The sequence below is a fragment of the Podarcis bocagei genome (genome assembly GCF_964188305.1).
Source record: "Podarcis bocagei genome assembly, chromosome: 13".
Taxonomy (NCBI): Eukaryota; Metazoa; Chordata; class Lepidosauria; order Squamata; family Lacertidae; genus Podarcis; species Podarcis bocagei.
In genome coordinates, this window is record NC_138138.1 from 53,867,085 (window position 1) to 53,893,468 (window position 26,384).

The following is a 26,384-nucleotide window of genomic DNA, read 5'->3' on the forward strand; positions in this document are numbered from 1 at the left end:
AGATCTCCGGTGGCAGAATCTGTAAAAATGACCGGCAGTCGGGACAGACGAGGTCTGTGTTGTATCTCTGTGTTGGCCGCACTACAGGCAGAACATCCCGGCCCGCTTTGGAGAGCCCGACCCTGACATTTTTGCCCCGCAAAAGGGTCTCCCACCTGAGGTCTCCTCCGTTCATCAGCGTCATGACGAGGCAGAGGTCATTTTTGGTTTGGAAGGCGTACGCCAGGGTGACGATGAATCGGCTGTGGACTTTGGCAAGAATCCTCTTCTCCACTATTGCACCCTGGAAGAAAACGGGCGAGAAAAAGACGTTTAAATATACTTTTCCAAAAAGCTAGGCTTGGTGGGAGAAGATATTAAGAAGACAGACCAAAGATTATATTTGTATGCAACAACACCAGCTAGAGTTTTGAGAGCCCAAAAGTAGAAGTCACAGGAGATTCCGACTGTAAGGGAATGGCAGATAAAGTTGGTTGAATACGCTGAAATGGCAAAATTGACACACAGAATTCGCAATCAGGAGGAGACGAAGTACCAAAACGAATGGAGTAAATTCATGGTTTATATAAGTGAGAACTGTAGAAATATGAAAACGTTGGCAGGACTGAATTAAGTCTTATGTCACGGTGTAATTTTTAACCAATGAAACTGTGAATTATAGATTGGAATAAGAAAACCGGCGGAAGGGAAGGACGGAAGTCAACGGCTCTATGGAGCATAAAGTAGGATATATGTAACAAGACTTGATGTTTTTGTTGGTCAGTGTTGGTGTTCTTAAATCTCAATAAAAAGCATTTGGGGAAAAAAGAAAACGAGCGAGAAACAGGGGGCACAGGTCACTGAGGGTGTTGGCACATGTTTTGGCTCGGACTTCAAGTCTTTGTATTATTATTATTAATTTCTTTTTTTATTATTCAAAATTAAAACAAAACATATTATCCAAAAACATAACATCCTTATTTCCACCCCCCATTTCCCTTCCTCCCCCCACCCTCCCACAAAGGGTGCGATATAAATAAAGACATCTATAAAATAAAATAAATAGATTTCTTTATTTAGATCCCACCCTTTCTCCACACCAGGGCTCAAGGCGGCTTACGGGAATTCAAAAAACAATGCAAGTGCAATGCCGAAAGCTAAAAATGTAGAATCAAAATGATATTTTTTTATTTTAAAAAATCTGTTAAAATGCAGATAATAGCACAGAACTTTTAAAAGCCGTTTTCTTAAAAAAAGAAGAAGAGTCAGTTCCTGTGGGAATAAAAGCATCTTCTCTTGCCAGCAGAAGGACAGCAAGGAGGAAGCCAGTCTGGCTTCTCTCGGAAGGGAGTTCCAAAGTTGTCTGGGAGGAGCCACCACTGAGAAGGCCCCGTCGTACGTCCACACAAGCAGGCACTGTGAGGGTGGCAGGACTGAGAGAAGGCCTTCTCCAAGGGACCCCAGAGCCCAGGCGGGTTTGTTGTCCTTCAAATAGTCTGGGCCTCAGCCCCATGCGACCCACGGAATCAGGAGGCAAAGGGGGGTGTTCAACTAGTTCCAATAGACTAGCTTCAATGGACTTTGACAGTCACCAAAGGGGTATACATGGGCAGGGGTATACATAATAAAATTATTATTATTATTATTATTATTATTATTATTATTATTATTATTATTATTATTAATGGCCACTGGTCCCATCACCTCCTGGCAAATAGAAAGGGAAGAAATGGAGGCAGTGAGAGATTTTACTTTCTTGGGCTCCATGATCACTGCAGATGGTGACAGCAGTCATGAAATTAAAAGACGCCTGCTTCTTGGGAGAAAAGCAATGACAAACCAAGACAGCATCTTAAAAAGTAGAGACATCACCTTGCCAACAAAGGTTCGTATAATTTAAGCTATGGTTTTCCCAGTAGTGATGTATGGAAGTGAGAGCTGGACCATAAAGAAGGCTGATCGCCGAAGAATGGATGCTTTTGAATTGTGGTGCTGGAGGAGACTCTTGAGAGTCCCATGGACTGCAAGAAGATCAAACGTATCCATTCTGAAGGAAATCAGCCCTGAGTGCTCACTGGAAGGACAGATCCTGAAGCTGAGGCTCCAAGACTTTGGCCACCTCATGAGAAGAGAAGACTCCCTGGAAAGATGTTGGGAAAGATGGAGGGCACAAGGAGAAGGGGACGACGGAGGACGAGATGGTGGGACAGTGTTCTCGAAGCGACTAACATGAATTTGGCCAAACTGCGGGAGGCAGTGGAAGACAGGAGGGCCTGGCGTGCTCTGGTCCAGGGGGTCACGAAGAGGCGGACACGACTAAACGACTAAACAACAACGATTAATTATTCTTCCACAGCTGGAAGGGGGGGGTACTGTGGCCCGTCTGAATTACGTAGATCAAGAAAACTTCCATAATTTTAATCTGCTTCTGCCACTCACAGGGCGGCGAGACCAGAGTCATCTGAAACCGCCAAATGCTGGGAATTCAACATGGACCCCATTTGAATAGTGGTCTATTGGCAGAAGACAAGGGAGGCCAACAGTAGGTGGCGCCAGAGCAGAGCCAACTCGTTCTAGTTTTGCCCCCAGCTTTGCTAAATTCTACAAGGGCAACCCTGAGACGAAGGAAGAGGGAGTTGAAACAACTGGGCAGGTGTGATGGCCTGGGATTCCGATTCGGAGGATGAAACAGAGGAATCCCAGCCTGCACAGGAGTCCCCACCTCCAGGGCCGGCTGAACTGGGGCAAGGCCTAGAGGCTGAGGAGCCTGCACCTGTGGCAGTGCAGCAGGAGCTGGCCCCAGGTGAAGTCCTCCTGGCCCCAGAGGGGCCTGATGACTCAGTGGCCACAGGTGAGCCTCCTCCAGGGCCCAGTAACCCTTCGGCCTCTCCTGATCTGCAGAGGCTTAGGGCAGAGAGGCGAAGGGAACTAGTTGCCCCCAGGAGGAGTGCTCGCCTTAAGGCCAGAGTAGGCGGGGCTCCTGGGGGTCGGGACCGCCCCTGACCTTAGAAGAGGATAAAAGCCCACTCATCCCGGCCCCAGGTTGCGGGAGCAACGTCGTTGTTGGCTTCGGACTTTCCTGTGATCCTGATCCTTGCTCGGCCTCCTGTTCCTGACTAACCGGTACTCCTGTTCCCTGCTCGGCTTCCTGTTCCTGACTATCCAGTACTCCTGTTCCCTGCTCGGCCTCCTGTTCCCGACCATCCGGTGTTCCTGTTACCTGCTCAGCCTTCTGTTCCAGCGTTCCTGTTCCCCGCCCGTCTCTCTGCATCGGACCTCGCCCCGCTTCGTGTGGACTCTGCTACACTCACGGTACCTTACCCCCGGGACCAGCACAGTTTGCTCCCGCCACACCCGCACTCCCCCTTCATAGGGGTGCGTTCGGGAAGAGCCAGAGGCCATGGAGGACCAGGCGGCTGCACTGGTGACTTTGGCCCAGGAGAACCAGGCCTTAACTCACACCGTGCAGCAGCTCAGTGACGCGGTCGTGGCACTTCAGCAATGCTTAGAAGCCCTACCGGCTCCTGGGGCCGACGCCCCGACTCCTGGCAAGTACCCAGTGGCTTTGCCTGAGAAATTTGATGGAGCCCCGGCCAGCTTTCCTATGTTCCTGGCCCAGGCCAAGCTATATATTCAGGGGCGAGCCCGGAACTTTCCTGACGACCGCACCAAGGTGCACTTTTTGATTAGTTTGTTAAAGGACCAGGCGGCCAAGTGGGCGTTGCCGCTACTCAGGCAAGACTCCCCCTTGCTGGCAGACTATACGGGGTTTTGCAATCGTTTGGAGGCCGCGTTCGGCAACCCCCAGAAAGGGAGTCAAGCCAACCGGGCGATTCGGCGGTTGAGACAGGGCAAGTCCACGGTGGCCGCATACACCACAGAATTCCGGCTGCTGGCACAGGACTTGACCTGGAACGACTCGGCTCTCCGGGACCAGTATCTCGAGGGGCTTTCAGATGAGATACTGGACCAGCTGGCCACGATGGAACGCCCCACCACGCTAGACACCCTTATCCAATGGAGTCTACAGATTGACGGTCGGCTAGAGGACCGACGTCAGGCTCGGGACCGCCGGCACCTCCAGTTCTTGGCCCCAGTGTCGACCAGCAGCCCCACGTGCCCAGCTAAGTCATTGGAGGAACCTATGCAGCTTGGGGCAGTGCGGCCACGCCTCTCCCCCGCAGAGAAGTCGCGGCGTCGGGAGGGGAATCTTTGTCTCTATTGTGGCGGAAGCGGACACTATGCAAGGTCCTGTCCTGAGAAACGCCAGCCGCAGGGAAACCACCAAACCCCAGTAGCTGAGGGGCCTGGCTACCTGGGGTCCCAAACAGCACAGAATGGGGCCGCACCAATTGAATTACAACACCTTATGGTTCCGGTACATCTATACCCTCTAGGAGGGCCATGGATTCTTACCCATGCGCTGGTGGATTTGGGCGCAACCCGCTCTTATATGGACGCTGCTTTTGCTGCCCAGCATCGGGTGCCACTGCGGAACAAGCCAGAACCGGTGCAGGTGGAGGCAATCGACGGACGGCCCCTGCGTTCGGGTGCCGTCACTCAGGAGACCCAGCCCCTGGTCCTGTGCCTCCAGCAGCACTGTGAGATGCGAACTCTGGATATTGCCTCCATGCCCCGGTTCCCCCTGGTGCTTGGGATGGACTGGCTGGAGGCTCACAATGTGCGGATTGACTGGGTCAAACGGACTGTACACTTCCCAGACCCCAGTTCTCCTGCTGAGACTGAGATGCTAGCAGCTGCGCCCACTGAGGAGGTTGCTGCAACGCTCCCCGCTGAATACCGGGACTATCACGACGTGTTTGAGGAACGGGGGGCAGACCAGCTGCCGCCGCATCGGTCCTTTGACTGTGGCATAGACCTCCAGCCCGGAGCGCCTCTACCGGTGAGTCGCTTATACTCGTTAACCGAGCCAGAGCGCGAGGCTTTACAGGACTTCTTGCGCAAGAACCTGGAGCGTGGGTTCATTAGGCCTTCTACCTCGCCCACTGCTGCGCCAGTGCTCTTTGTTAAAAAGAAATGTGGGGAGCTCCGCCTTTGCCATGATTACCGGGCCCTGAACAAAATCACCATCCCGGACCGGTACCCTTTGCCCCTTATTTCGGAGTTACTGGAGCGGGTGCAAGGGGCGCAGGTGTTCACCAAGCTAGACCTCCAGGGTGCCTACAATTTGATTCGGATCCGCGCCGGGGATGAGTGGAAGACCGCATTTGGGACCCGGTACGGACAGTTCGAATACCTGGTTATGCCCTTTGGTTTGTGCAACGCGCCTGCTGTGTTCCAACGGTACATCAACCACGTGTTCCAGGACTTGCTAGACAAGTACGTGGTGGTGTACTTGGATGACATTCTGGTTTACTCCCGTGACCTGGCGTGCCACGAAGGCCATGTCCGGACCGTGCTGCAGCGCTTGCGCGAGCATCGTCTGTATGCAAAGCTCAGCAAGTGCGAGTTTCATCAGTGGTCAGTGGACTTCCTGGGTCACCGACTCTCACCAGGTGGGGTGCAGATGGATCCTGGGAAGGTGGCAGCGGTTCGAGAATGGGCGGCACCTCGGAACCGCAAGGACCTACAGCGTTTCCTGGGGTTCGCCAACTATTACCGAACCTTCATTGCGGACTATGCTCACCGCACCACCCCGTTGACCCGACTACTGCGCCCCAAGACGCCGTTTTCCTGGGACAAGGAGGCGGAGGAGGCGTTTCAAGGGTTGAAGGCCTGTTTCCAGAGAGCGCCAATCTTGCAACATCCGGATCCTTCTCGACCCTTTGTGGTAGAGACTGACGCCTCCAGTACGGCTCTCGGTGCCGTCTTGTCTCAGCAGCATGGACCGGAAGCGCCACTTTTACCGTGCACCTTCTATTCCCGCCAGCTCCTCCCAGCGGAGCGTAACTATACTGTGTGGGAGCGGGAACTACTGGCCATCAAGGTAGCCTTTGAGGTCTGGCGCCACCATCTTGAGGGGGCACGACATCCGGTGGAGGTGAGAACCGACCACCGGAACCTGGAGTACCTCCAGACCACCCGCAAGCTGAACCAAAGACAGATCCGGTGGGCGTTGTTCTTTTCCCGGTTCCAGTTTCGGATCCGCTACATCCCTAGCTCTCAGAATCAGAAGGCGGATGCTCTGTCCCGGAAACCTGAAGACAACGCAGACACGGTACAGCAAGCAGAACCCACCACGATTCTACCTCCGGCTGCATTCCTGGCCACCCAGGAGGCGCAGCCACTGCAGGTTCGGGTGCGGGAACAGCAGCGGGTCGACGCTTGGGCCCAGGATCGTCTCCGGGAGCTGGCTGAAGGGTCCAGTACACAATATCCGGGGCTGGTCCTGCATCAGGGCCTGCTGCTGCACCACGGTCGTCTGTACGTCCCGCCAGGGCCACTACGGCTGGAGGTTCTCCGGATGGCCCATGATGCCCCAGCAGCGGGGCACTTTGGACGGTATCGGACCACCCATTTGGTCAGTCGGGAGTTTTGGTGGCCCCGCCTGAAGGCTGACGTGGCTCGCTACGTTGCTGGTTGTGATGTCTGCCGTCGCGCCAAGGGTCCTACCGGGCGACCCCCCGGCCTACTTCAGCCATTGCCAGTTCCACCGCGCCCTTGGCACACGGTTTCGTTGGACTTTGTAGTGGAATTACCCTCGTCTCGTGGCTGTACCTGCCTTCTGGTTTTCTCCGACCATTTCACCAAGATGGTACACTGCGCTCCCTGTCCATCTGTACCCACAGCCAAGGAAACTGCGCAGCTGTACCTTCAGCATGTCTTCCGCCTGCATGGACTACCTGAGCGCGTGGTGTCCGACCGGGGCGTTCAGTTCACATCCCGGTTCTGGCGAGCATTACACCAGACCCTCGGGACAGAGGTCTGCCTCTCGTCAGCCTACCACCCACAGACCGATGGCCAGACGGAACGGGCGAACGCGGTGCTAGAGCAGTACCTCCGGTGTTACTGCAGCTACCAGCAGGATGACTGGGTCGACCACCTGGCATTGGCGGAGTTCGCCTATAACAACGCGGTGAATGCGTCCACCCAGCAGACCCCGTTCCAGGCCAGCTATGGTTATCATCCACGGCTGTTTCCAGAGGTGCTGCCGGCATCCGCGGTCCCGGCAGTGACGGAGTGGCTTCAAGAGCTCCAGTCCCAGCAACAGCTTTTGGTGGAGCAACTGCACCAGGCCAAGGAAGTGTACAAAGCCCAGGCCGACCGCCACCGCCAGGTGGGGCCGGAACTTCGCGTCGGTGACCTGGTTTGGCTCTCCACTCGCCATCCCCACCCCTCTCGACCTTCGCGGAAGTTGGACGCCCGCTTCACCGGCCCGTTCCCTATCGTGGACCAAGTCTCTCCTGTGGCATTCCGTCTCCGGTTACCCGCAACCCTGAAGGTTCACCCGGTCTTCCACAGGTCCCTTTTGAGTCCTGTGGCCCCACCCGACGAGTTCCACCCGAACCGTCCCCAACCGCAGCCAGTGTTGGTTCGGGGAGAGCCTGAGTACGAGGTGGAACGCATCCTGGACTCCCGATACCGCAGGGGAAAGCTACAGTATCTCATTGACTGGAAAGGGTACGGACCGGAGGACCGTTCCTGGGAACCAGCGGCCAACGTCCACGCACCTGCCTGCCTCCGAGAGTTCCATGCGACGTACCCCGGCAAGCTGGGTCCGGACCCTCGGTTGAGGGGGGGGGCCTGGGAGGGGGGATGGTGTGATGGCCTGGGATTCCGATTCGGAGGATGAAACAGAGGAATCCCAGCCTGCACAGGAGTCCCCGCATCCAGGGCCGGCTGAACTGGGGCAAGGCCTAGAGGCTGAGGAGCCTGCACCTGTGGCAGTGCAGCAGGAGCTGGCCCCAGGTGAAGTCCTCCTGGCCCCAGAGGGGCCTGATGACTCAGTGGCCACAGGTGAGCCTCCTCCAGGGCCCAGTAACCCTTCGGCCTCTCCTGATCTGCAGAGGCTTAGGGCAGAGAGGCGAAGGGAACTAGTTGCCCCCAGGAGGAGTGCTCGCCTTAAGGCCAGAGTAGGCGGGGCTCCTGGGGGTCGGGACCGCCCCTGACCTTGGAAGAGGATAAAAGCCCACTCATCCCGGCCCCAGGTTGCGGGAGCAACGTCGTTGTTGGCTTCGGACTTTCCTGTGATCCTGATCCTTGCTCGGCCTCCTGTTCCTGACTAACCGGTACTCCTGTTCCCTGCTCGGCTTCCTGTTCCTGACTATCCAGTACTCCTGTTCCCTGCTCGGCCTCCTGTTCCCGACCATCCGGTGTTCCTGTTACCTGCTCAGCCTTCTGTTCCAGCGTTCCTGTTCCCCGCCCGTCTCTCTGCATCGGACCTCGCCCCGCTTCGTGTGGACTCTGCTACACTCACGGTACCTTACCCCCGGGACCAGCACAGCAGGTGAATTAAGGAGAGGGAGGTGGGGGCTGGCTGAAGCACCTTAAGGTCTAGAAACTTGCTTTTGTTTAAGCAAGCAAGTTGAGAATGCTGAATTTGGAACTGTGTCCACAGAATTAGGGACTACACATAGCCAGGGAAGCTGGCCAGAGCTGATAAGAGCTGCAGTCAGATCACCTGGAAGTCACCTGGTTGGAGACAGCAGCCATTCTTTTTCCCAGCCTCTTCGCTGAATGCAAATCAAGCCAAATATGACATATTTAGGCAAAGGCACTCACTCCTCCTGCCACCCCTAAAGTTGCCACCAAGCTTGCCATTCCTTAAAGCAGAACGTTCTTCAGAGCAGGGGAAGGTAATGAAACAGCGCCACCTGCTGACAGTTAGAGGCAGCACCCCAGCAATCCTCTTCAATGCACTTTGGTGCTGTTCAACTAGTTCCAATGCACTTTGACACCCACAACTAGAGTAGCTGTGTTGTGGGAGGGCGAGAACTACAATTCCTAGGATTTGGGGGGGGGGGACTCAGTGCATGCGGCACTGAACGCTGCTTAAACATTCAAAGAGTGCTTTAAACGTATTACCTGTGTTTACAATTTGCATAATTTGTTAATTCATTTGCGAAAAGGAAGCCTTTTTTTGCATGAAAATAACCCTGGAAAGTTTTCTGCTGGGGCTGCACACTTGGGTGAACTGCGGGTTAGGAAGACGGTCCGGTGCCACTTTGCAGATGGTCACCTGTCAATCATTCACAACCCAGGATCTATTCTGGGGTGGCTGGTTCCTCTTTCCCGTTAGAGCACCCATTTCTCCTGCTGCAATGCTGCCAATTTTTTTTGGTTGTGAACTGCCATCAGATCTATGGGTGTCTATGGGCACCGCTTTGCGGAGCAAGGGTCACGGGTTCGAGTTTCGCACTGGGCAAAAGGGGACCCTCGTGGCCCCTTCCGATTCGACAGTTCCACGGTTCCTATCTCACACACCACCCTCCCCGCCGCGAAACCACTGACGCTGATGTTCTCTGACACCTCTTTCGCCAGATCCGCCATCGCGGCCAGCAAGCGGCTAAACGGCAAGCTTCTTTACGGGGGAATAATTGGCCCCGGTGGGGATTAAGGTGGCTAATTTGCTTCATCTGAAAATAATCCCGGGATGGGAAGCAGGCCGGTTCGCCTGAGAGAGGGAGACACGGTTGTCGTGAGCCGGCCGCGCACGTGGCTCAGCCAGGGCTGAACTGATATTACCCTTGCTGGTACCTTTCCCGGGAAAATCAGAGGCTCACTATGTCAGGTTCCTATTGGAAGACCGGACAAACGCTAGAACATTAGCAGTGGCGAAGTTTTTATCGGTGGTTGCAAGAAGCAATGATCCCTATATTCTGAACAAAATGCTTGTTTGACCTGCAAGGTGGGCTGTATGAATTGTGTATTGCTTTGTAACAATTTGTTGGGTCTCTGGACTGTAATAAAGATTGATATGATTATATAGGTAAAGGTAAAGGGACCCCTGACCATTAGGTCCAGTCGTGGCCGACTCTGGGGTTGCGGCGCTCATCTCGCTTTATTGGCCGAGGGAGCCGGTGTTCAGCTTCCGGGTCATGTGGCCAGCATGACTAAGCCGCTTCTGGCGAACCAGAGCAGCGCACGGAAACGCCGTTTACCTTCCTGCCAGAGTGGTACCTATTTATCTACTTGAACTTTGACGTGCTTTCGAACTGCTAGGTTGGCAAGAGCAGGGACCGAGCAACGGGAGCTCACCCCGTCACGGGGATTCGAACCGCCAACCTTCTGATCGGCAAGTCTTAGGCTCTGTAGTTTAACCCACAGCGGCACCCGTGTATATATATGATTATATATTCAACACGAAAAAGTGTCAATTTGTTGTTGACAAAGGACAGCTGGACATATAAAGGGCCCCATTACCTTCAGGAGCCTAGGGCCTTGTCAAACCTAAATCTGGCACTGCCTGTGCCGTAATGGCACCTCCTAGCCAAAAACTGCTCTCGCACTTTTTCACAATTGGCTGCACGATGTGACAAAAACAATTATGCATTTTGGGGCTGCAGCTCTGCAGCGGAACAGTTTGATTCCTTCTCCTTCCTCGGAGAAGGAGGTTTGACGGCCATCTGCCCTGGCTGCTTTAGCTGAGATTCCTGCATTGACGGGGGGTTAGACTAGATGATCGCTGGGGTTCCCTTTGAACTGAAGTTCTACAATTCTATGGTTTCCAGCCTCGCCTGGTAGGGCTGGGGCAACATCCTGCCTGAAACCCAGTACCCCAGTAGCCTTGGAGGCAGTCTATGCCTCTGAATGGCGGTTGGAGGATGGATGGCAGCTGACAGATTGAGATTGAATCCTGACAAGACAGAAGTACTGTTTCTGGGGGACAGGGGGCGGGCAGGTGTGGGGGACTCCCTGGTCCTGAATGGGGCAACTGTGCCCCTGAAGGACCAGGTGCGCAGCCTGGGAGCCATTCTGGACTCACAGCTGTCCATGGAGGCGCAGGTCAGTTCTGTGTCCAGGGCAGCTGTTTACCAGCTCCATCTGGTACGCAGGATGAGACCCTATCTGCCTGCAGACTGCCTCGCCAGAGTGGTGCATGCTCTGGTTATCTCCCGCTTGAACTACTGCCATGCGCTCTATGTGGGGCTACCTTTGAAGGTGACGCGGAAACTACAACTAATCCAGAATGCGGCAGCCAGACTGGGGACTGGGAGCGGCCGCCGAGACCACATAACACCAGTCTTGAAAGACCTACATTGGCTCCCAGGACGTTTCCAAACACAATTCAAAGTGTTGGTGCTGACCTTGAAAGCCCTAAACGGCCTCAAAGGCCCAGTATACCTGAAGGAGCGTCTCCACTCCCATCGTTCTGCCTGGACACTGAGGTCCAGCTCCGAGGGCCTTCTGGGGTTCCCTCACTGCGAGAAGCCAAGTTACAGGGAACCAGGCAGAGGGTCTTCTCGGTGGTGGCACACCCTCCTTGTGGAGCGCCCTCCCACCAGATGTCAAGGAAATAAGCAACTACCAGACTTTTAGAAGACATCTGAAGGCAGCCCTGTTTAGGTAAGCTTTTAAAGTTTGATGTATTATAGTATGTTAATATTTTTTTGGAATCTGCCCAGAGTGGCTGGGGAGGCCCAGCCAGATGGGCGGGGTATAAATAATAAAATTATTATTATTATTATTATTATTATTATTATTATTATTATTATTATTATTATTATTATTATTATTCCAGGGATTCACAGTAAGGGAGAGCGACTCCTGAACTCGAGACCCGCTTGCAGGCTTCTCACTGGGGGGTCTGGGGGGCCTCGGTGAGGACAAGATGCTGGAACAGACAGGGATCAGGCCTGATCTAGTCAATGGGATCTGCTGTCTTCACGTACTGCCTCTCAGCCTGGTCTACCTCGAAGGGTTGGTATTAGGATAAAATCAGAGGAAGAACACTCTTGGCTCCGAGTTCTTGGGAGGAATAATGATATCACACGAGCATATTTTCTTTTCTTGTGATTTTGGCATTTATGCCCGAAGGCAATTACAGTGGTGCCTCGCAAGACGAAAAGAATCCGTTCTGTGATTCTCTTCGTCTAGCGGTTTTTTCGTCTTGCGAAGCAAGCCCATTGAAGGATTAACGCTATTAGCGGCTTTTAGAGGCTTTTAGCGGCTTATCTGCTGATCGGATCAGCTGATAAGCGGCTTAGCGGCTTAGAAAAAGGGGGGGGGAGGGAAATAAACCCAGCAGGAACTCGCAAGACATTGTCGTCTTGCGAAGCAAGCCCATAGGAAATTCGTTTTGCGAAGCACCTCCAAAACGGAAAACTCTTTCGTCTAGCGAGTTTTCCGTCTTGCGAGGCATTCGTCTTGCGGGGCACCACTGTATTAGAAGCCTTACAACTCAATAGGCTGAATTCTATGCTACCAATGCTTCAGGATCTGTTTTCGGACAGGAACGATCAAATTACTTTAATAGTGGCTGAATTTTTGAGTGCTGTCCACGTAGAAAGACTGGGCCATTATAAAGAGATTTAGTGGTTCTTAGCTGATCGGTGATGGGGTAGTGTTATATTGTATTATTTACGCAAATTGATTTCCTCTGGAGTTAAAGATCTGACTGGGACAAACCTTGTTACGCTGAGCTCGTATTTTGCACAATTTGTGTCTGTTTGATAATGTGTGGTTTGCTATGCCTAATAAAGGACATTTGATTGGAATGATATCACACGCAACATCACACACGTTTCTGGTCCATTAATTCCTCGCCTCTTCTCTCATTCCTGCATCTTTCCAGAACCTTCTTGAATTGAGGTCTGTGGTTGAGCAGTGGAAGGTGAAGGAGAATATCAAAAACAAACATGTTTTTAATTTATTATTGATTGATTGGATGAATTTATATACTGCCCTATACCTGGTGGTCTCAGGGCTGTTATTGCTGGTGTTAATTTTTTAAAAAAATGTTTAAATGGTTGGTTTTAACTGTTTTCACCAATAATGTTATTTATTTTATTCTTGCAAGCCGGGGTGGACTTTGGTAATACGGTGCCCTGAGCAAGGACAACATTTGGCAGCCCCACCCTAAATATTTCTTATTTTCCTAATGATTCCTTTGGGTACAGTTTTTTTTTTTTTAATACATCTTCTGAGTAAGTACCCATATAAATATGGCGTTGTTGTTTTGCAACCCCTCGACCGCCCTGGGTTCAAGGGTGCCAGCCAGCCAGCCCCAAACCCCACCTTGCTGATTCCTCCCCACAACCAGAATGGCCACCTTTGGGCCTGACCCAGGATGTATATATAGGGCTCTCAGCCAATCAGAAGGCTGGATGCCTGGGAGCCAATCAGCTTCAAGGGCCTTAAGGAAAGACCCCATTGCTTTCTTTGCTTCTTGGTGGTTCAAGAAATGAGTCAAAATGGGCACCAAGGACCAGATATCCAGCTGTGAATTTTGTACCCTCTTCCTGCCTGCAGGAAAAGGATTTACCATATTTTTCGCTCCATAAGATGCACCTGACCATAAGACACACCTAGTTTTTATAGGAGGAAAACAAGAAAAAAAATATTCTGAAAGAAACAGTGGATGTATGATTTTTGTGGTTCATGCTGAGGCCACAGACATGTGATTTGACAGTGAGTCTGGGGTAGCCCAATGCAAAAATTATGAATTCTGGTGCTGGAGGAGACTCTTGAGAGTCCCATGGACTGCAAGAAGATCCAACCTCTCCATTCTGAAGGAAATCAGCCCTGAGCGCTCCCTGGAAGGACAGATCCTGAAGCCAAGGCTCCAAGACTTTGGCCACCTCATGAGAAGAGATGACTCCCTGGAAAAGACCCTGATGTTGGGAAAGATGGAGGGCGCAAGGAGAAGGGGATGACGGAGGACGAGATGGTGGGAAAGTGTTCTCAAAGCTACCAGCATGAGTTTGACCAAACTGCAGGAGGCAGTGGAAGACAGGAGTGCCTGGCGTGCTCTGGTCCAGGGGGCCACGAAGAGTCGGACACGACTAAACAACAACAACAATGCAAAAATCCTGAGGATCCATGTGGATCCGTTCTTTGTAACCACGTTTCTGCACCATTGCGGCCTCATGCAACAGTGGGTGTGTGATTCTTTTGGTGCAGGCTGCAGCCATGTACATGCTATGTGATCTGATGGTGAATTTGGGGTGACCCAATGTAAAAATCCTGATGATCCATGGGCTTTTACCTCCCCCCTCCCAGGCAGCCTCCTTTATCTCTAGCACCCCTTATCTCTCTCCCAATCCCACTAATCAGCTGTTTCCTTTCAACACTCCCTTCCCTCTTGTTTGCCTTAGTGTCTTTTCCTTAGCTGGAGCAGTTTTTTGCCCCTCCTTTTCTTCCAATTTCTCTCCTTCTTACTTTACTCTTCCTGTCTCCTCTCCTTGCAAGTTTGCTGTCTTTACCTCCCCCCTCCCAGGCAGCCTCCTTTATTGATAGCGTCCCTTATCTTGCTTCTGATCGCTTGCAATCAGCAGTTTTGTTTCAACACCCACTTCCTTCTTGCAAAAAAACAAACAAACATGATCTGCTCCCCCCCCCCCGGGCAATTCCGAACTGCTAGGTTGGCAGGAGCAGGGACCGAGCAACGGGAGCTCACCCCATCATTGCGGGGATTCGAACCGCCAACCTTCCGATTGGCAAGTCCTAGGCTCTGTGGTTTAACCCACAGCACCACCCGCGTCCCGATGTAGTGGTTAGTACTTCAGACCAAAATCTGAATCCCCCAGTCAGCTATGAAGCTCACCAGGTGAAACCTTGCAGCCAGTCCCTGCCTCTCTCGACCTGGCCTACCTCACAGGGGTGTTGTGGGGATAAAATGAAGAGGCCAGAAGAGCCATGCCCATTTCACCTTGAGGAAAAAATGTGAGATATACATGCAGTAAATAAAATAGCTGAGGGCGCCATGATCCCCCACAGCCACTGTACCGCAGACCCCATTTTCGAAGACACTTTGCAGACACTAGAATGCCTGTGGAAATTTGTGCAACCTGGCTAAGTTTGCAGAGGGCGTTCTGGTGGCGGAAGAAAGTTCTTTCGTGTTGCTGAAGGGACCCCTGAGAGTCATGCGGCCTAGGACCCACGTACCTACGGGACCGCCTCTCCTGGTCTGCCCCGCAGAGAGGTCCACAAATGACAACACCTTGGAGGTGCCAGGTCGCAAGGCGGTTAGATTGGTCTCAACTAGGGCCAGGGCCTTTTCAGTACTGGCCCCGACTTGGTGGAACGCTCTGTCCCAAGAGACCAGGGCCCTGTTCAGAGCTGTTCCACCAGTCCTTTGTTTCCCTCCTCTTACAGTTTTGATCTATGGGCTACTTTTAAAATGAGGCTGCATTTTAAATTGCATTTTAACCTGTATTTTAAATTGGTTCCCCCCTTATTATTTTTCTGTAATTTTACTGGTGTTAGCCGCCCTGGGTGGGGTATAAATAAAATTTATTGTTATTGTTGTTGTTGTTGTTGTTGTTGTTGTTGTTGTTGTTGTTGTTATTATTATTATTATTATTATTATTATTATTATTATTATTATTATTATTATTTAGTCCATAGACTGCTTCCAAAGCTACTGGGGTACTGGGTTTCAGGCAGGATATTGCCCCAGCCCTACCAGGCGAGGCTGGAAACCATAGAATCGTAGAACTTCAGTTCAAAGGGAACCCCAGCGATCATCTAGTCCAACCCCCTGCAAAGCAGGAATCTCAGCTAAAGCATCTATGACAGATGGCCATTCTGAAAACCCCCCAAGGTGTTTAGCTTGGGAATAGAAAGAGGAGAGAGATGACAGCCATCTCTAAATATCTCAAGGGGTGTCACGTGAAAGAGGGAACAAGCTCGTTTTCTCCTGCTCCGGAGGGTAGGACTCGAACCCGTGGCTTCACGTTACAAGAAAGGAGATTCCGGCTAAATATCAGGAAGACAGCAAGAGCCGTTGGACGGTGGATCGGTCTCCCTTGGGAGGTGGTAGACTCCCACCCATTGGAGGTTCTTAAGCAGAGGTTGGGGGGGGCATCTGTCAGAGGTGCTTTAGCTGAGATTCTTGCGTTGCAGAGGGTTGGGGTAGATGGCCCCTGGGGGTCCCTTCCAGCTATGTCGTTCTATGATTCTATGACTTGAACACCATGAAGGACCTAAGAAGAGCTCTCCTGGATGCGGCCAGTGGCCCACCTTTTCCAGCATCCTGTTCTCACAGTGGCCAACTTCAACATTTACTCTAAGGTCACCAGGAACATCTCTTATTTACTCTAAGGCCACCAGGAACATCTCTAATTTACTCTAAGGCCACCAGGAACATCTCTAACTTACTCTAAGGTCACCAGGAACATCTCTAATTTACTCTAAGGCCACCAGGAACATATCTAATTTACTCTAAGGTCACCAGGAACATCTCTAACTTACTCTAAGGCCACCAGGAACATCTCTAATTTACTCTAAGGCCACCAGGAACATCTCTAACTTACTCTAAGGCCTCCAGGAATATATCTAATTTACTCTAAGGTCACCAGGAACATCTCTAACTTACTCTAAGGTCACCAGGAACATCTCTAATTTACTCTAAGGCCACCAGGAACATCTCTAATTTACTCTAAGGCCACCAGGAACATCTCTAATTTACTTTAAGGCCACCAGAAACATCTCTTATTTACTCTAAGGCCACCAGGAACATCTCTTATTTACTCTAAGGCCACCAGAAACATCTCTTATTTACTCTAAGGCCACCAGGAACATCTCTTATTTACTCTAAGGCCACCAGGAACATCTCTAATTTACTCTAAGGCCACCAGGAACATCTCTTGTTTACTCTATTAGGCCACCAGGAACATCTCTTATTTACTCTGAGGTCACCAGGAACATCTCTAATTTACTCTAAGGTCACCAGGAACATCTCTAATTTACTCTAAGGCCACCAGAAACATTTCTTATTTACTCTAAGGCCACCAGGAACATCTCTAATTTAAGGCCACCAGGAACATCTCTTGTTTACTCTATTAGGCCACCAGGAACATCTCTTATTTACTCTCTAAGGCCACCAAGAACATCTTCCACCCCGGATCCCTCCTCACCTCGTATCCCTTGCGCTTCTTTAGCCTCTTCTTGTTGAGGCGCTTGTTGGCGTACATTTTGCCGGTGGCCTTCATCTGGCAGGCGCACACCTCCCCGAACCCCCCTTTGCCCAGCACTCGGAAGTCCATGAACCACTCGTCCGTCACGCTCTGGGCCTCCAGCCACTTGAACTGGAGGAAGCGGTAGAAGAAGAGGCTCTCCTTGTAGGGGGCGAAGGCCTTCTCCTCCAGGTGTTTGAGCAGCTGCTTCTCGGACTCTTTGAAGAGGTCTCCGTGGCTGTGCTTGCTGTCCTCCTTGACCCGCATGATGGCCTTCTCCTCCAGGAAGGAGCAGAACTCCTTCGAGGCCGAGTCGAAGTACTTGTTGATGGTCACCTGGGCGGTGGAGCCCCTCATGGCTTCCTCAGATGTGTTGTACTCCTCAATGCTCTCCCACAGTCCCGCAGCCGCCATGAACTGCGGCGTGTCGTCCAGGAACTGCTGGAAGATCCTCTTCCCGATGGGCTGCCTCAGGCAGATGAATTTGAAGTCCAGGTCCAAGGTGTCTTTGAGATGCTCGCATTGTGTGATGTGCGGCAACTTCAGCTTGGCTCGCATCTTCTTGTCGCGCCCCGAGGACGGGCCGCCGTCGCCCCGAGCCGACACGTAGGCCGAATTGGCCACCACCGTCTCCAGGCCTCCGATATCCATGGCGGCGTCGCGTCACCTAGCAAGGCAAGCAGAGCGGGTGAATTCCAGACCCTCCAATTTTTACGATACGATATATTTATTGTCATTGTCCCATGCAGAAAAATGGAATTGAAAACTCTGCATAATGCATTCAAAACCCCCTAAAAGCTCTGAAACCCCATTTTAAAATACAATATACTCCTATAGAGACTCCTTATACGGTGGTACCTCGGGTTAAAGACGCTTCAGGTTACAGACACTTCAGGTTACAGACTCCGCTAACCCAGAAATAATGCTTCAGGTTAAGAACTTTGCTTCAGGATAAGAACAGAAATCATGCTCTGGCAGCGCGGCGGCAGCAGGAGGCCCCATTAGCTAAAGTGGTGCTTCAGGTTAAGAACAGTTTCAGGTTAAGAATGGACCTCCAGAACAAATTAAGTACTTAACCCGAGGTACCACTGCACTGTGTTTAAAAGGGACACGGGTGGCGCTGTGGGTTAAACCACAGAGCCTAGGACTTTTCCGATCAGAAGGTCGGTGGTTTGAATCCCCGCAACGGGGTGTGCTCCCCTTGATCGGTCCTTGCTCCTGCCAACCTAGCAGTTCGAAAGCACGTCAAAGTGTAAGTAGATAAATAGGTACCACTCTGGCGGGAAGGTAAACAGCGTTTCCATGCGCTGCTCTGGTTTGCCAGAAGCGGCTTAGTCCTTCTGGCCACATGATCCAGAAGCTGAACACCGGCTCCCTCGGCCAGTAAAGCGAGATGAGCGCTGCAACCCCAGAGTCGGCCACGACTGGACCTAATGGTCAGGGGTCCCTTTACCTTTACTTTATACTGCGTTTAAAGCCAGAATTGCATTTGGGTAGAAACCCTGAGTGCTCACTGGAAGGACAGATCCTGAAGCTGAGGCTCCAAGACTTTGGCCACCTCATGAGAAGAGAAGATAGAAACTGTTGGATAGAAACTGTTTCTCAGGCGGCTAGTCCGAGTCTTTATAACCCTGTACCTTCTTCCAGAAGGCAGAAACTGAAAGAGATCATTTCCGGGGTGCGCACTATCCTGCGCTGTCTCTACAGCTTTCTTATGGCACCTGGAAGCGTAGATTTGATCCAAGGTGGGAAGAGTGCACCCAGTTATTCTCTCCGCAGTCTTTACAAACCTGGACAGCGTTGTTTTTTCCCTGACCGTGCAAGTCCCAAACCACACATACAGACCATAAGTTAATACACTCTCCACAGTACAATGGTAAATGCCATCAACAGGTCCTTTGAGAGATTGTTTTTCCGGAGGATTCTCAGAAAAAATAACCTCTGCTGTGCTCTCTTCATCGGGTCTTTGCTGTTTTCTCCACAGGTTAGGTCATCTCTCAACTCCATTCCCAGAAATCGAAACACCGAGACCTGTTCCACGCACTTCCCCTCAGTAATAAGTGGCTGAATATTCAATTTACATTTCCTAAAGTCCACAATAATCTCTTTTGTTTTCTTTAAGTTAAGGAGTAAGTTGTTTTCCTGCACCACTCCCCCAGCTGTTTAACTTCTTCCTATAGGCCGCCTCCCCCTCTCCAGCCATGATTAAACCAACCACCCTTGTATTATCTGCAAACTTAATGATCTTATTACTGGGGTATTTGGGGGCACAGTCAGCTGTATAGAGCGTATATAATAGCGGGCTCAACACGCAGCCCTGTGGCGTCCCCGTATTCATGATGAGATCCGCAGAGACGTGGGAACCCAACCTGACCCTTAGGGAACGGTTTGATAGAAAATCTAATATCCACAAACACGGTGGAAGTCCCAGGTCTAATAATTTGGGCACCAATCTATGCGGAAGAATAGTATTAAATGCAGAACTAAAGTCTACAAATAACAGTCTCTCATAGTTCCCTTCCTTCTCCAAATGAGTCAGGACAGCATGTAAAGCCATTGCCACAGCATCACCCGCGGATCTCTTGTACACAAACTGGTAATTACTGGGGAATTATATATAATGAAGTGAAAAGGATGTTGAACAGCCTTCAGAGGGTGGAGGTACATGGATCCACATGTGGTGGAACTGTAAAAAGATTATAGATCATTTTGGGAAATGATTTACAACGAATTCAATAAAATGTTCCCATGTTCCTTCCCTAAAAAACCCAAAGCCTTCCTGCTAGGAATTATGGGTAATGAAATCCAAAAAGAGTTTAGGAAAATCTTCATGTACGTTACAGTAGCAGCCAGAATTTTAATTGCAAAAGGTTGGAAGGGAGAAACCATCTCATCCAAAGCAGACTGGCAAAACAAACTAAGAGAATATGTAGAATTAGCAAGACTATCAGCAAGGCTACGAGGTGTCACAGAGGGGAAATTTGCCAGAGAGTGGGATATATACAGAGTCCACGTAAAAGAACATTGTCGAAATATCAATCCGTTGGCAGGTCTCGACTGAGCTTCTGTGTGTACAACTTGAAAAATCTTTAAGCAGGGCGAAAATAAAGTTAAGTGCATATTTAAGGAATTTGACTCGGAACACAATGAGAAGATCGGGGGTTACGTTAAATTGAATTTCAGAATGATATACAAAACAAGTATCAACCAAGGAATGAATGAATGTTTGTTTTTATTTTGATAACAACTTTTATTGATCATTTCTGCTGTACAGTTTTCAAAACCAATCAAGCATAAAAAAGAAAGAAAAGGATGTTCAAAATAACTTTTGTAAAAAACAAACAAATACCAGAAGCTTTTCTTTGGGCAATTACAGTCAAACCTCGGTTCTCTCATACATACATCACATAAGAAGGTCTCCAACAAAAAAATGAGAGTGGCTTCTCTCCTGTCTGTCAAGGCACTTGAGAATGCTCAGCCACTGCATGACCTGGGCAGCAATTAAGGATTATATAATATCTATTATATGACCCAATACATAAACGCCGTGAAGAAATTTTGGAGGAAATAAAGAAAAGGATGGGATGTTTCCTAGTATTGGAGGTAATGTTGTGGTATTGGGCTGGATGAGAACTACTGTTAATTCTGATTTGTTGTTTAGTTGTTTAGTCGTGTCCGACTCTTCGTGACTCCATGGACCAGAGCACGCCAGGCACTCCTGTCCTCCACTGCCTCCCGCAGTTTGGTCAAACTCATGCTGATCGCTTTGAGAACACCGTCCAACCATCTTGTCCTCTGTCGTCCCGTTCTCCTTGTGCCTCCATCTTTCCCAACACCAGGGTCTTTTCCAGGGAGTCTTCTCTTCTCATGAGGTGGCCAAAGTCTTGGAGCCTCAGCTTCAGGATCTGTCCTTCCAGTGAGCACTCAGGGCTGATTTCCTTCAGGATGGAGTGGTTTGATCTTCTTGCAGTCCATGGGACTCTCCAGAGTCTCCTCCAGCACCAGAATTCAAAAGCATCCATGCTTCGGTGATCAGCCTTCTTGATGGTCCAGCTCTCACTTCCATACATCACTACTGGGAAAACCATAGCTTGATTCTTATATACAACAACAATTGGAGAATCTTCTTCTGGACCTCTTGCATTGAAAGTAAGGAATGAACCGGAGAGTCCCAGATTGAAGACCGGGAAAAATGTCGTTTAGCAGAGGGAGGAATAACTGGATATTTACATTGAATATTTGACTTCCTTCTACTGCAGAGAAAATATCTGGGGTCCTTTAAGAGAGTCAAGATGGCTTTGGGATTGTTCTCTGAATGTAGTGTCTATTCCCCTCCCAGGGAATATTCCCTATTTTTCGAAGGGTTAGTTTTTTGTGGAGTGTGTGTGTCCTTAAAATTTGTGTAACACGCCCATATGGGGTGCATGTTGTTAAATGCACCCTGCACCAAGCTCACAATGCTCTCACAGCCGGGAACCAACACAAGTCGGAAGCCATGTGTATCAGCTCTTTAGTTCACCTCAGAAACCCTTCTTGTCCCATAGCAGCAGTGTCGGATTTAGGTATAAGCTAAACAAGCTATAGCGTAGGGCCCCACTCTCTTGGGGGCCTCAAAAAAAAATTAAATAAAAAACCCCCTGGATGTACATTTCCAAAATATAAGATAAAAAACAAATCAAATAATATTGGGGAAATGAGAGCCCGAGAGGACCGAAAACTGGACAGCTCCTCGACTCAAAAGAAGATTAGTGGGCGGGTGAGGGCAAAACAGGTGAGGGTATAAAGCTGCCAGGAATATCTTAAGGAGAGGGGGGGTTAAAGGAGGAGAACAAGCTGCTCCAGGATTTAGAAGATTGGCATATTTTCTTACGCTTCCGGGCTTCTCAAAGATGCCGGCCAAGCGACACCGGCATCCCCACTGCGCGCATGCGTTCCGGGGAGGGAGCTGCACCGGTTGAACTTCCACCCGTCCCGCAACTTGTCAAAAGCTGCCTCGCACATTAAAAAGGAAGATCGGAAAACTGCAAATTAGGAGAAATTCTATTTTTAAAAAATAGAATCGCCATTCAGATTTTTAAAAACTCCGGTTTTCACATATGCACGGGTTTGCTTTTTGCCTAAAATGTTGCACGTCGCTTTGAGTCGCAATGGAAAAAGGGACTGATGTATTGAATCGACCAACTAATAATGAGAATAGCAATAATAAAATGCTGATGGATTTACAGGAGGATTTTTCAAACTTTTTTTTTTTGCAGGAGCAAGAATGCAAAGAACTGGATTTAATATTGGGGGAATGAATATTGGGGGACTCGTCAAAAGCTGCCCCGTACATTAAAAAAGAAGATCGGAGATGGAAACTACAGGATATTCCGACAATTGAAGAATGGCAACAGAAAGTATTGGAGTATGCAGAAATAGGCTAACTTGGAAGAATCCGATGGCAGGACGATAAGAAATTCCAACAAGAATGGTCCAAATTTATGGAATACTTACGAGAAAACTGCACATAAATAAAGACACTCACAGGACTGAAATAAAACTTATAACGTTTATTGTGAACATTTGGTTAGACCGCAAGATATAATGCTGTAATATAATAAGGAATGTATGTCTAAAGAATAATACAAAAATTTATGAAGGAATTATAGATGTTTATAGTATGTATATATTGTTGTTGTTTTTGTTTGGTCATTTAGTCATGTCCGACTCTTCGTGGCCCCCTGGACCAGAGCACGCCAGGCACTCCTGTCTTCCACTGCCTCCCGCAGTTTGGTCAAACTCATGCTGGTAGCTTCAAGAACACTGTCCCACCATCTCGTCCTCCGTCGTCCCGCGGGGGCCGGATCCGGCCCAATCACCTTCTCAATCCGGCCCACCTTCTCAATCCCGGCCCTCAATCCGGGAATCAGCGTGTTTTTACATGAGTAGAATGTGTCCTTTTATTGAAAATGCATCTCTGGGTTATTTGTGGGGCATAGGAATTCGTTCACCCCCCCATTATAGTCCAGCCCCCCACAAGGTCTGAGGGACAGTGGACTGGCCCTCTGCTGAAAAAGTTTGCTGACCCCCTGCTCTAACCACTATACCACACTGCCTACTGGGAGTTCGGAAGGAAGGAAGGACAACACATCACATCACAACATAACAAGGCATCATGTTATCGCAGGAACGGTCTCCCTTGGGCAGTTGTGGACTCTCCTCGCCTGGAGGTTTTTAAACAGAGGTTTGAGGGCCATCTGTCCAGAGTTCTTCAACTGTGATTCCTGCTTCGTGGGGGTTGGATTAGATGACCCTCCGGGTCGCTTGCACAGCTTAAGAGTCACAGGAGTGGCCTTTACGATACGATAATCTTTATTGTCATTGTCCCATACAGAACAACGAAATTGGAAGCACACTCCATTGCTTTACCCCTGGAGGCCCACTCCATTGTCCCTCAAGACAGACAGGTGCCATCTCAACTCCACAAGGCAGCTGCCTCCCCACACCCACCCTGACTGTTTTGATCCTCAGAAACAAAAACAAAAAAGTCAAAATCCACAATCCACACCCTGTCCTTGGCTCCCCATATCAGCCCCAGTTTGATCTCCCTGCTTTCTGTGCTTTTATAGAATCGTAGAGGTGGAAGGGACCCCCAGAGGCCATCGGGCCCAGCCCCTCGCTACGCAAGAACCTTGCCCCCAGCCACCCCCGGGGTGGGCCCGAACCACCAACCTTTGGGTTAACAGCCATTCTCCAAAGAACCTATTTCCCCAGGGCAGTGGTGGGATTAATTAAGTCTTTGTCCTGGCATCTCAGCCCCACAGGTGTGGGAATTTCAGGAAGTCGCCTAAATCAGGCATCCCCAAACTTGGTCCTCCAGATGTTTTGGGACTACAACTCCCATCATCCTTAGCTAACAGGACCAGTGGTCAGGGACGATGGGAATTGTAGTCTCAAAAACATCTGGAGGGCCAAGTTTGGGGGTGCCTGGCTTAGATCAAACCTTTCATTCAGGATGATGGGAGTTGTAGTCCGAAACATCCGGAGGGGGCCGGGTTGGCGAAGGCTGCTCTGAGCCAGTGCGCTTCAGCCTTGGGTCCCCAGTTGTCTCTGGACTACAACTCCCATCATCTGCAACCATTGGTTGATGGGAGTTGTAGTCCGAATCGGGTGCCGGGTTGGCAAAAGCAAGTGGGCAGCTATCCAGCTGGGGTGGGTGGGGAATCCTATGTCATTCTGCCCATGCAACAGCTGCACCCGTTTACTTGGGAGTAAATCTTGTTGGAGCTCAGTTAGCGGAGGACGAGACTCCCGGGTTGTGGGTTCGAGCCCCAGGTTGGGCAAAAGATTCCTTCATTGCGGGGGGTTCAGCGAGATGACCCTCGGGGTCCCTTCCAACTTGCCTTCTGCGCAAGCTTCTGAGGGCCGCATGCCAGTGGTGGGCGGGGCCAGTGGTGGGTGTGGGCGGAGCAATGCATCTTAGCTCCCATGGCCTACTCTGTCCCCCATCCTTGCAAGTAATAAGCAAGATCAGAGATATCAAGGACACATTCCAGCCAGGCAGAAACATTCAAGGAGCAGAGAGGGAGGGTGGCCTGGGAAAAGTCCCAAGGGCCTGACAGAGAGGATTGGGGGGCCACATTTGAGGCAAACCATCAATCGGAGACTCTTTTCCACCCAAGAATGGTTGCTTCCACATCAGCCATTCAGTGGCGTAGCGTGGGTTGTCAGCCCCCGGGGCAAGGCAAGTAATTTGCGCCCCCTAACCAGTGGATTTTAGCAGGGGGCAGAGAGCTGCAAGTGCGAGTGCCCCCCCATGTTGCGCCCGGTGCAGCCGGCCCCCCCTGCACCCCCCACGCTACGCCACTGCAGCCATTTAATCTGGAACAAATATCCTTCATCCACTCCCCACCAGCGAATCTAGTTGATATTGTTGCCAGCATGTTGCATTCTAGAATTTACTACCTTCTTTTCCTGCCTTTTCCCAGACCTGATTCCAGTGGCACCCTGTAGACCAGGGGTGTCTAACTCAAATTCATCGGGGGCCGCATCAGCAGTTTGGTCACCCTCAAAGGGCCGGTTGTATCTGTCACATCACAGGATGGCATGCGCTCAATATAAAAACAAGTGGAGGTTTCCTGAATGCACGTAAAGTGGAGGTTTCCTGTGTAGAATGGCCGGCGCCGCTAGAGGGCAGACGTTCTCTGGCTTGTAAGCTGCCGCGCATGCGCTGAAGAGGCGGCTTTCTTGTGTAAAAAAAAAAAAGCGAGAATAAAAGGTGAAGGCTGGCGGCAGCTACACGGGCCACATGGCGAGGTCTGGCGGGCCGGATTCGGCCCGCGGGCATTGTGTTTGACACCCGTGCTGTAGACTGTGGGCAGGCAAATTGCTACTGAGCCAATTCATCCCTTCTGTACCTTTAGTTAGTAGCTTCCTCACCACCCTTCGTTCCCCCCCTGGAAACTTCTGTTTTATTTCTTCCCGCAAAACAACACTGCTTTTACTATGAAAAGAATTAAAATGAGGGTGAGGTGGTCAGGAATCAAAGCTGCAACCCGCGCCTGTGAGTCTGCGGGCGCGTGGCTCGCGATTCGCCATTTCTGTGCATGTGCATGACGTCATTTTGAGTGTCTGCGCATGCGCGAGCGCTCTGTTACTTCCGGGTTGCCGCAGACCACAACCCGAAAATATTCATCCCGAAGCATATTTAACCCGAGGTATGACTATACAGGGGTAGGCAACCTAAGGCCTGGGGGCCGGATCCGGCCCAATTGCCTTCTAAATCCGGCCTGTGGACGGTCCAGGAATCAGCATGTTTTTACATGAGCAGAATGTGTACTTTTATTTAAAATGCATCTCTGGGTTATTTGTGGGGAATAGGAATTTGTTCATTCCCCCCAAAAAAATATAGTTCAGCCCCCGACATGGTCTGAGGGACAGTGGACTGGCCCCCTGCTTAAAAAGATTGCTGACCCCTGATCTAATAGGTATCTCAAGCCATTTGCCCATGTTGCCCTGCAACCAGTCTATGCAGAATGTAGGCACCCTATATATAGAAAGGAGCAAACCAGTGATATTTTAGGGAGCAGGCTAGCAGGCGAGGCCCGTGACTTACATCATAGGAGCCTACACAACACACAACACACTGTTGCTGTATGTAGGTTTTGTTTTATTTATTTTTAATTTTTTATTTTGGAAATGTACATCCAGTTTTCCCCCCTTTAAATTTCTTGCCACCCCCCAAGAGAGTGTGGCCCTGAACTCCCGCTTGTTTAGCTTATACAGTGGTACCTCGGGTTACAGACGCTTCAGGTTACAGACTCCACTAACCCAGAAATAGTACCTCGAGTTAAGAACTTTGCTTCAGGATGAGAACAGAAATCGTGCTCTGGCGGCAGCAGCGGGAGG

The 26,384-nt window shown here is 50.4% G+C and overlaps 1 protein-coding gene and 1 long non-coding RNA gene across 2 annotated transcripts in view; one reads left to right on the forward strand and one right to left on the reverse strand.

The window, feature by feature from the left end:
• The window catches only part of GRK1 (G protein-coupled receptor kinase 1), a 28,552-nt gene extending 9,345 nt beyond the window's left edge, over window positions 1–19,207 (reverse strand). The window contains exons 1-3 of the mRNA XM_081167929.1: window positions 18,937–19,207; window positions 16,959–17,664; window positions 156–283 (exon numbers count right to left, since the gene is read on the reverse strand). Coding sequence (XP_081024055.1) covers window positions 156–283; window positions 16,959–17,648 — 818 coding nt within the window. The 5' untranslated portion in view covers window positions 17,649–17,664; window positions 18,937–19,207. The remainder of the gene's footprint in view (window positions 1–155; window positions 284–16,958; window positions 17,665–18,936) is intronic.
• A 2,503-nt stretch (window positions 19,208–21,710) lies between these two features.
• LOC308571639 lies at window positions 21,711–22,639 on the forward strand. Its single transcript, XR_014001560.1, has 2 exons — window positions 21,711–21,768; window positions 22,253–22,639. It is a non-coding gene; the product is annotated as an uncharacterized lncRNA (long non-coding RNA).
• Window positions 22,640–26,384: the final 3,745 nt, after the last annotated feature.